The sequence below is a fragment of the Pan paniscus genome, chromosome 17 (assembly GCF_029289425.2).
Source record: "Pan paniscus chromosome 17, NHGRI_mPanPan1-v2.0_pri, whole genome shotgun sequence".
NCBI classification, from domain to species: Eukaryota; Metazoa; Chordata; class Mammalia; order Primates; family Hominidae; genus Pan; species Pan paniscus.
In genome coordinates, this window is record NC_073266.2 from 41,384,700 (window position 1) to 41,395,937 (window position 11,238).

The 11,238-nt window shown below is 42.1% G+C and overlaps 1 protein-coding gene across 2 annotated transcripts in view; it reads left to right on the forward strand.

Annotated features, from left to right (window-relative positions):
- Window positions 1–4,830, forward strand: part of LAMA3 (laminin subunit alpha 3) — a 268,808-nt gene extending 263,978 nt beyond the window's left edge. The window contains exons 74-75 of one of the 2 annotated variants that reach the window (XM_063597229.1): window positions 1,116–1,235; window positions 2,613–4,830. In XM_063597229.1, coding sequence (XP_063453299.1) covers window positions 1,116–1,235; window positions 2,613–2,758 — 266 coding nt within the window. In that variant the 3' untranslated portion in view covers window positions 2,759–4,830. The remainder of the gene's footprint in view (window positions 1–1,115; window positions 1,236–2,612) is intronic. The other variant, XM_024926324.4, reaches the window with a different exon arrangement.
- Window positions 4,831–11,238: the final 6,408 nt, after the last annotated feature.

An 11,238-nucleotide genomic window follows, 5' to 3' on the forward strand; every position in this document is an offset into this window, starting at 1 on the left:
AGTGCCTGACCAGGGCCAGCCCCCGAGGCTAATGTGTCCATTCACAACCCCAGCCATGCTTCCGTCACTCATGGTTGCCACCTCCAGTTCTCCAGAACTTATCAAATATTTTATTGTTGCTGTTGTTGTTGTTTGTTTGTTTTTGGAGCCCAGCACACTAATAAGCTAGGCTAGTTTTCAAGATAGTATAACGTTGTGATTTAGATTTTGGCTCTGATGTTAGAACAGAGGTCAAATCTTAGTTCCATCCCTTTCCCTGTGTGACCTTGGACAAGTTGCTTAATTGTTCTTTACCTTCGGTTTCCTCTTCTGTAAAATGGAAATAAAAATAGGGTATGGCTCTTAAGTTTGTGGAAATTAAATGGGACAATGCGTGAAAAGTTATTAGCCCAGTGTCTGATATGTAGTCAGTGTTCAGTAAGTATCTGTTTTTTGCTAAGGCTCATTGTTGTGTTATTTTTTTCAACAACCATTTAATATTAATGCAAACTATTTAGACAACCCGATGAGTAGAGAGCAAGCATTTCCTCTCAAAAAGAATCTGTTATTTTATTAATTATTTGTGGATATTAGAGATCTATGAACCCATATTGGCTAAAATACCTTTTGTAAAAAAGTGGTCTTTTCTTGGCTAATTTAAAAGATAACTACATTGCAATTAGCTGAGATCATTAACATGAGAGGAATTTTGTGTCGAGAGTCAAAAGAGCTGTCTTTGGCATCAGCTTTCAGAAGTCAGTGTCTTCATAGAAAGTAGCTGAGATCACATGAAATCAGCATGGCCTCTGGACCCAGGAGACCAGAGCTTAAATCCCAACTCTTGGTAACCAAGCCATCTTGTCAGGCTCCTCAGTGAGACACATTCTCTTATCTGGGAAATGGGGAATGATCATTTCTTCTTCACAGATTCATTTTAAGGGTAAAATTCATTCATGTACGTGGAAGCACTACCTGGTGTTTAGAGGAAGTTAATTGAATTTATATCTAAGCTGACCAAATTTCTGCAAACAGCACTCCCACAGGTCTAGTATGAAGGAGTTAAAACAAAGTCAATGGTGTAGACATTAAGCAGGGCTCACCTCCGATGATAGACCTAACCAGCCTCCTTTCCCCAGTCACCATAAAACAACACATTCTGCACCTGGAACTGGACACAGACAGTAGCTACACAGCTGGACAGATCCCCTTCCCACCTGCCAGCACTCAAGAGCCACTACACCTTGGAGGTGCTCCAGGTAACTCTTGTCCTGACTTCTATAATGTGTTGCCCTGTGTCAGCTCTGAACATTCACTTCTTAATTAGTGGCAGGGCAGCTCTTGGCTGGACAGTGGAGATGGTGAGGCCCTTTGCACTGGCATGTGGGGAAAGGCAGTTGCTAGAAAGGAGCACTTGTCAGGTCAGCCCAGGCCCCATTACTGCTGTTTCCCCTTGCCCCAAGCCTGTAATTTTGTTTTGTTTTGTTTTGTTTTGTTTTGAGATGGAGTCTCACTCTGTTGCCCAGGCTGGAGAGCAGTGATGTGATCTCAGCTCACCACAACCTCTGCCTCCCAAGTTCAAGCTATTCTCCTGCCTCAGCCTCCCAAGTAGCTGGGACTACAGGCACATGCCACCACGCCTGGCTAATTTTTGTATTTTTAGTAGAGGCAGGGTTTTGCTATGTTGGCCAGGCTGGTCACAAACTCCTGACCTCAGGTGATCCACCCGCCTCGGCCTTTCAAAGTGCTGGGATTACAGGTGTGAGCCACTGCACCTGGCCCCAAGCCTATAATTTATAATCCTTTCTTAAGAGATTGCATTAACCTAGAAGCCTGATACCAGTAAAGAGTCAGGAAAAGGGTCTGAAAAACTGGTCTCTGTCCTCTTCAGGTATTTAGTTTTACTAGTGAGTTATTAAGCTTTTGGGGACCGGACTGGGAGAATCAGGTAGGCTGAAATGGAGTCAAGTTCAAGACTGGAATGTTGTCTGGGAAGAGCCTTTTCATTCTTCATTGTTTTCTGTCCCTCCAAATACACTGTAATCCGGTTGTTAATTGTATAGGTCTTTCATTACCCATAAAAAGTACCAGTTTAGAGCTATTGATTTGGGCAGTGGATTCTCCTCTGAAGAACTTGAACAGTAGCCTTGTTGCTGATTTATCACAGCAGGTGGAGTGTCAGACGCCTGCCTGAAGTGGAGAGGGCTGAGTGGGCTGAGATGTGAAGTCACTTTAGCTTTCTCCACTAAGACTATCTTTTGCCTGGCATGGTGGCTCACACCTGTAATCCCAGAGCTTTGGGAGGCTGAGGCGGGAGGATCACTTGAGGCCAGGAGTTCAAGACCAGCCTGGGCAACATAGTGAGACCCCATCTCTACAAAAACATTAAAAATTAGCCCAGGGTGGTGGCCCACACCTCTAGTCCTGGCTACTTGGCAGACTGAGGTGTGAGGATTGTGTGAGCCCAGGAATCCCAGGTTTACAGAGAGCTGTGATCACACTACTGTACTTCAGCCTGGGTAACAGAGCAGGACCCTGTCTAAAAAAAAAAAAAAAATACTGTCTTTTAAAATCCAGGGAACAGTCCCTGGACAGTATGAATTATTTACTGAATGCCTCTCCACTTTCTCTTTCAGCCAATTTGACGACACTGAGGATCCCTGTGTGGAAATCATTCTTTGGCTGTCTGAGGAATATTCATGTCAATCACATCCCTGTCCCTGTCACTGAAGCCTTGGAAGTCCAGGGGCCTGTCAGTCTGAATGGCTGTCCTGACCAGTAACCCAAGCCTATTTCACAGCAAGGAAATTCACCTTCAAAAGCACTGATTACCCAATGCACCTCCCTCCCCAGCTCGAGATCATTCTTCACTCAGGACACAAACCAGACAGGTTTAATAGCGAATCTAATTTTGAATTCTGACCATGGATACCCATCACTTTGGCATTCAGTGCTACATGTGTATTTTATATAAAAATCCCATTTCTTGAAGATAAAAAAATTGTTATTCAAATTGTTATGCACAGAATGTTTTTGGTAATATTAATTTCCACTAAAAAATTAAATGTCTTTTAAGGAACATTCTTTTCCACTTGTTAAAAAAATTAAATATATTTTAAAGCACTTTAAGAATATGAAACTTTCATATATGTTAAGGGATTATAATTTATGGAATTAAAAAATGCAGTGTAGTCCTTAAATTATGATTTTTATTAGCATAAAACAAGTGGCTTGATGGTCATTGTTAATTGGATTAATTCTTCAGCACCAGTTCAATGCGTTACCTACAACATAGTCTTCTACAGATAATCACTGAGCATATACTGATGAGGGTTTTGTGTGTGTTCAGTATTGCAACTACAGTGAGGGATAAGAAATAAATTCCTGCCCTTAAGGAATATGCAATCCAATTGGGGAGACATATAATATTCATAAAATAGTAACTTACAAACAAACTGAACTAATGAACCCATTAATTAATGAAGCCCATTGGTTTCCCAATCCTAGCCTTCCCCAGCCTGCTACCAACCAAGTCTAGATTATGATGATCAATTCCTTGAGGGCACAAACTACCTGGTAGGGAAGCTGAGATGGAGGTAACGCACCATCACTGAAGCTTCATATGGCAAGCTAACCAAAGTCAGTGGGATGGAGGACTCACTTCTAGTTTTATCTACAAAATAATGAATGATGTACTGAACCAATATTATTACCCAGCACCACTTTCCCTAACAGAGAAGGCTACACAAGCATTTCCATATCCTCTACATAGTGTTTGTTCATCAGAAGAAAAATAACAAATAATTCTAAAAAATTGGATATAGTAATCCTATGTGGTACCCTTATAGCTACACACCCTGCACCTTTGAAACTGAGTCACATCCCCTTCAACCCAATGTTCTCTTCTGACTTCCACACTGCAGTCTTGTGGACATGCTTTCTAACCACATCTATACAGAAATTGAATGTTCTCCTGGAGAGGTAGTGAGGTCCCCATCATAGGAGTATTCAACAGAGGCTGGGTGGTGGTCCTTAGGGATGCCATGTTGGGTTGGAGGTTAAACTACATGACTCTAAGCTATGTGCTTTCTTGAAATATTGATTTTAAAATGAAAAATTCACCAGGTGATGACCAGCCAGGAACTGAGTCTGCAAGAGGATCATCCATTTTAACACCTGCCTTTGGCAGGTCTACACTAAGCCGGTGGTTCTCTCTTCTGGGTCCCCAGTGTTAACCTCACTGAATCTAAGGAGTTATTCACTGGTGCCGATTATTTGTTAGCACTTCCTAGATTCACTAGAAAGGGGTAGTGACCAGGTGTGGTGGCTCACACCTGTAATCCCAGCACTTTGGGAGGCCAAGGCAGGAGAATTGCTTGAGGCCAGGAGTTTGAGACCAGCCTGGGCAACATAGCAAGACCCTGTCTCTACAAAACAATAAAAAAAAATTAGCTGGGCATGATGGCACATGCCTGTAGTCCCAGATACTCTGGAGGTCGAGGTGGGAGGATCACTTGAGCCCAGGAGGCTGAGGCTGCAGTGAACTAGGATCACCCCACTGTACTCCAGCCTGTGTCTAAAAAAGCAAAAGAAAAACAAAAAGAAAGGGTTAGTTTATTCCTCACTGACTAATACCGATGGTTTCCCCCCATTTCGTAAAAGCTTGAAGAACAGCCACCTATCTGCCCTTGCTGAATACAGTTCCAGCCACCAGAAAGCAGCAGAGAGAGTCACAGATGAAATTACAGCTGAGGAAAAAGAACACCCTCAGTGTGGCTATTTGCAGATTGTAAATATGTGTTTCCTGAAAAGAATGTCTAGAGCTCCTTGACTGAACTTTCATGAGAATTGTTTGTGAACTATCAAATGCCATACAAATATTGTCACTGGTATGCTCTTCCTGGCTCATAGGCACACACAAATTGGGCCGACCTTGTGAGGAGAGTCTCAGGAGGGACAGCAGGATCTCTGGTAGACAACACGGACCAGTTCACGATGGGTCCACCATTGTTCCATCTTTGTTCAGTGGATTGGGGACTGGAAACAGTGCATCTCCCTGGGCAGCAGGCACTTCAGGGGCACCAAGTAACTGTAAAGCAATCGTGGGTCTGCACGGGCCTGCCTTCTTCAGCATCCCTCCAGGTGCTGGCTGACCTCACTCCTTAATACATACGGTTATTGAGTTTTTGCCGTGCTCATAATATCCCTGTACCAGAGGACAGCAGCCCTGGACAGAACTCACTGACCTTCCCTTCTCCCAGGGAGGACGTGGTCCCACTTCCCCACAGAGAACTTGAACTCAGCTCCTTTCTCTACTCTCCCCGACCCCCAAAACTGCTGCACTGAAAACCCCTCACACCTCAGCGTCTGCCAGCCACTCTAACTCTTCTCTTCCGGTTCCCCAGTTCTCTTTTTACTAATTCCAACTTGGGCAGGTCAGTGGTAGCCCCCGAAAGGTCTTATTCTTCCTTTGGAATGAGGACTTACAGTCAGCATATGGGTAGAAAAAAATTTAAAATAACCTTTTTTTATTGAATATCAGTGGTATGTGTGTTCGTTATGGAAAAATTGGAATATGCAGAGAGGCATTAAAATCACCTAGAATCTCACCACTCCGAAATCTGTTTGTATGTAGTTATACGTTCATTAGTCTTTTAATTCACATGTATTTTTTTACAAAAATCATGATGATACCATATATATTGTTTTTATGTGGTTTTACAAAGTCTATTGTGTTTCCTAGGTCTTTAACTGTAGAGCATTTTATTCCATCAGATGAATTTACCGTAATGTATTTAACCACCCTCCAATTATTCAGTAAATGGGGTTTTTTCTCTTTTCTTTTTTTTTCTTTTTGCAATTACAAGCAACACTAAAATGAAGATATCATGGGATATAAATTTATTTATTTTCTTAAGGTAAATTCTTAGAACTAACACTATCAGGTCAAAGGATATAAACATTTTAACGATTGTTATTAGCTATTACCAAATTCTTCCCCCAAAAGTTTATATCTGTATCTGTTTACACTCAGAATCATTTTAAGTTTGCCTTAATCCCTAATGCCACTGAATATGAACCCACCAAATCTTGCCGATGGTCTTCAAGATGGGCAGCAGACATTTACATTTATGCAAGCCAGCTTGTAGAGGTCCACCCTGATCCAGGCTGATCTGAGCCAAAATCCCATCACCTGGAACGGGTGGTCAGCTGGTGGGTGTTTAGCTCTGAGGGGCGATCCTGCAAAACACCTTAGGAGAGGGGGCAGCCTGATGCTGAGCCCTGCAGAACTGGAGCTGGGCCACGGACGCAGCCAGGTTTTCAGAATGCGTCACACTCGAGAACACCAAACCGGTGCCAAGCCTGGGCCGTGCTCCCAGAAAGGGTTGGAATAATGTGCTGAACTCTCTTCGCAGCACTGGGCCTCAGTGATCGGTCCAGCCAGCCGGCTTCACCCTCCTCCACCTTGGAAGTTTGCTTTCATTGTGAGTGAAACTTTCATAAGAATTCTCTCAGGCAGGATTACCAGGATTTCACTTGGGAAAAACTCGAGACCCCATCCCTCCCACCACCCTGCCCAACAGAGAAATCCGAAGCAGAAACTTCTTGTTGTATGTAACTACATACAAACTTGTTTTTTTTAAACGTGGATGATATAATAGCAGTGGTAGAAAGGGATGGATTTCTTGTTTTCAGTTTCTTCTTTTGCCAAACAATATAGCTTAATTCTTCAGCATAGAAATTCCAGCACAATGTCTGCGTAGCTGGGAATAGAAAGCAGAGATGAAATCGGGGATATCCTTGTTAATCATCCTCAGGGCAAGGAACGTAATTCTCCCACAGTAGAGGGACAGGGGCCTGAGATGGTGAATGCTATTGACTGGAAATGTCTTTTCTGCCTCGCTCATAAAGACTTGTATGACCCCAGTATATAAAGTGTACCTTTCCATTTCCAGAAGATTTCTTTCTCCATACATTTTGAATGTGTGGTTTATTTTACTCTACATTGAGCCCTTGATAAAATGAGAATTGGGAGTTTCAGAGGGCAGAGGGCCGGAACTTTCTGCAGCACTTGAGTCTTGCGAATGCACACAGGTCACACAGCAGCACACACTTACTGATTAAATCATCACTTGCTCAAAAGGCTTTTGCATATTAACCACTAACTTTAATCGTTTCACACTCAGGGAGCATGCATTTCTAAACAGTTAGCATGGAGCTGTGTGGCGGAGCTGCAGCTTGGCATGGTGTCCATTCGAAAGGCACATCTCGGAAGGTATTTACTATTCCTGTAGGAAATATGCTTCCTTAGACATAAAGGTTATATTCTGGAAAACAGGTGGTTGAGCATAGCTAGTATTCAACGGCAGTGCTGTCAAGGGAGAAAAAATCCCAAACATCCATGTTTTCCCCAGAAGTGCAGTGTCCTTAGTGGGGGAGGAGGGGTTCTGCCAGAGGATGAAGTGCGTCCTAGGACATCAGGGGCACTTCCTGGGCCAAAGACCAGCTGCTACTGGGACGGCTTCTGCCTAGCCCAGCTCCCAGGGGGCTTTTCTCCTATTCCTTAGTTTCCTATAAACTATCTCTTCCCACTTTCCCACAATGAGAGGAAAGCCCCACCCCCCCGCCCCCCCCCGCCCCACCGCCCCACTTTGGAGAAGAGCTATTGCTCTTGGAAGTCTCTTGAATCTGAGCCACCCCTTATTCCCTTGGGCCTGTAATTTCAGCAGCGGTTTAAGCACGTAAGCTTTCTGTCAGGGCGTTTAAAATTTCCTAGAAGTTTGAGGGACAGAAATTACCTCCCTTGCTTCATAAGGCTTCTTTGAGAGTTAAATGAAATGGCAGATGTGAAAATGTTATGAGAATATCATTGTTAATATTATTACTATTGGCTGGGCATGCTAGCTCACACCTGTAATCCCAGTACTCTAGAAGGCTGAGGTGAGAGGATTCCTTGAGGCCAGGAGTTCAAGACCAGCCTGGGCCACACAGCAAGACTCCATCTCTACCAAAATAAAATAATTAGCTGGAAATGATGACACCCACCTGTAGTCCCAGCTGCTTGGGAAGCTGAGGTGGAAGGATCTCTTGAGTCCATGAGTTCAAGACTGCAGTGAGCTATGATCACACCACTGCACTCCAGCCTGGGCAACAGTGCAAGAACCTCTATCAAATATATATATGATATATTACTATAAATGTGAATATATAGCTTAATATATATTACTATAAGCTATATTCAACTTTTGATATTTTCACTCTTTTTACAGTCTTTATAGTAGTAATATTGCTACTATAGGTACTACTATATATATTTGATATAAAATATATATGTATGTAACTACTATAAACAACACTGTAAAAACATGGAGTGGAAGTATCAAAAGTTGAATATTTCCTTGTGGCTTTAGTTATTCCTAGGCATGTTTGGAGATTTAAATATTTGGATATTCAAATATCAAAAAGCCAAAGACCTAATAAAGAAGTTTCCTATTCTACATGTGACATATGTTTATCACTTTTCCTGATTTGCCATTCTGAGGAAACAATGGAGAAAGTAAATGTTCCCCTGTTTTATAGCATTGCTGTGTACATAAGTAAGATGTATTTCAAATTAAGGAGAAACCTCTGGGACTGGGTGTGGTGGCTCATGCCTGTAATCCCAGCACTCTGGAAAGTCAGGGTAGGAGGATCTCCTGAGGTTAGGAGTTTCAGACCAGCCTGGGCAACATAGCAAGACCCTGTCTCTATAAGAGAAAACAAATTAGCCAGGTGTGGTGGTGCATGCCTGTAGTCCTAGCTACTCAGGAGGTTGAGGTGGGAGGATTGCTTGAACCCAGGAGTTTGAGGCTGCAGTGAGCTATGTTTGTACCACTGTACTCCAGCCTGGGTGACAGAGCAAGACCTTGGCTCTAAGAGTGGGGGATAAAAAAGGAGAAACCTCTGTAGAAGATGCTACCAGCACCCACTTCACCCTGACCACTTGAGAGCCTGCCACCCTACCTTCTAAGTGCCAGCCCCAGCATTTCTTTGGCTGCTGAAGCCAGCGTTGTTTACCTATGCAGCAGATCAGCTGTGCAGAGGATTAATGTCATAAGTGCAGTTCACCAGCAATGGCTCACAGGAGTCTGGGGCTAGCTCCCACACCCCCTGGAACCTGCATTTTCCCCCATATCCTGGAGTTTCTCCAGCAGGATTACACGCCAGTCACCCACAGCAGGATCTGGCTTGGGAACATTTCTTCCTCCACTGCCTTACCTTCCCTATCTCCTTCCCTCATCCCCTCCTCCTATTATTGGTCTTTCCTTCCCTTCCAACATAAATTCCCTGCACTCAAATTCCTGCTCAGAGTCTGCTCCAAGGGAACCCAAGCTTAGACACCCTCCAAAGAGTGGAAGGAAATCTTGTCCTAGGTTTTGACAATATTATATTTGTAATATGACTAGTTCTTGCTTTTCACAAAAACAAGGAATATTGCCTACTCTGCCCATTGTGTCAACCAATATCAAGAAATCCTTTGCTCCATGAGGATGCATTTTGACTGATTATTTAATACTCATGTTGTGATGTGAATTTTGACTGGATTACCCATGGAGAATATCTTCTGAATAAAAATATTCGTTGGTACTAATGACATTTCATATTTGAATAGCACTTTACAGTTTGTAAATAAATTTAACATATATTTTCAATCAATGCATGAGAAGAAAAGGGAAGAGGAATTATCATCTAAATTCTAAGGTAGCATTATGCTACCTCTGTGTCAAAGTAAGTAAAGCAATCAAGTCTCCTAATGCCTGTATCTTCACTGCCTGGTAAAGCTTTGTGGCCAAGTGAAGGCTGCCATACCTCTTTCTAACCATGAAGGAGAAGGAGGACTGGGAGGCCTAATGGGCAGCCATTCACTTCTGGCAACTTCAGCTTCCATTTTTTGGATTAGTCTCCTCCTTTTCTTGATTTTCCAGCCCATACTCCTCTTTGGCTTTTTTTTAATCTTGGAGGAGGAAGACTAAAATTATCTCGTTTTACTTTTTTTGATCCAAGGTAATAATATGTCCCCTTGAAGTTGGGTAACTGGCTAACCATTTAAAACATTAAAGATGGCTCCTTATCCTGCATCTTCTACCCAAATTAATTCCAGATGAATTGAAGATTCAAGTGAAATAAACCATCAAGTGCTGCAAGAAAACATTAGGAAAATTATTTATATGCTTTAGGTTGAGGAGTGGTTTTCTAAACATGGCACCAAATAAGGAAATTATAAGGAAAAAATTAGTAAATATGATCACATAAGAATATTAAATTTCTAGATGGCAAGAAATGCAATGAAATTAAAATAGAGCACTGGAAAAATATTTCAACATATAACAGAGAAAGCGTAATCTTACAGATTAAGAGCTCTTGCAGATTAATTCTAAAAATATATAAACACCCCAATAATAAAATGGTAAAGGACAGGATAATTTAAAAAGAAGAAATACAAATTTCCCCTAAGCGTATGAGGCCTATCTTCAATCTAATTAGAAATCAAATAAATGTAAAATATGAAATATATTATTTTGTCTATAAAATTGACAAAGGTTGTTTAATCTATAAGTAAGCAATAGGATTGTATATTGGTATCGCTTTGGGGCAGGAAAGTGGCAATTTGGGAATAGATATTGAAATTTTAAAATGTGCATTCTATCCTGCACATGGGCCCTGGAATTTAAATTAAAAGTTGAAGGAAAAAGCCAAAGGAAAAAAAAAAATAAAATGTGCATTCTACTTCTAGGAATTTGTCCTAGTTAATTAAGAAAGATATGGGCCAGGCATGGTGGCTCACGCCTGTAATCCCAGCACTTTGGGAAGCTGAGGTAGGAGGATCACCTGAGGTCAGGAGTTCAAGACCAGCCTGGCCAAAATGGCTAAACCCCGTCTCTACTAAAAATACAAAAATTAGCCGAGCGTGGTGGTGCACACCTGTAATCCCAGTTACTCTGGAGGCTGAAGTAGGGAGAATTGTTTGAACCCTGGAGGCGGAGGTTGCAGTGAGCCAACATCGTGCCAGTGCACTCCAGCCTGGGTGACAGAGTGAGACTCTGTCTTAAAAAAAAAAAAAAGATATGAGTAACAATGCAACCATAAGGGTATTCATATAGCATTATTTGCTATATGTGTTATATATTATTAATATGTGACATATACATATAATGTTGTTTTAAGTTGGAAATAAAATGTGCCCCAAGACCAGGTGTGGTGGCTCCCACCTGTAATCTCAGC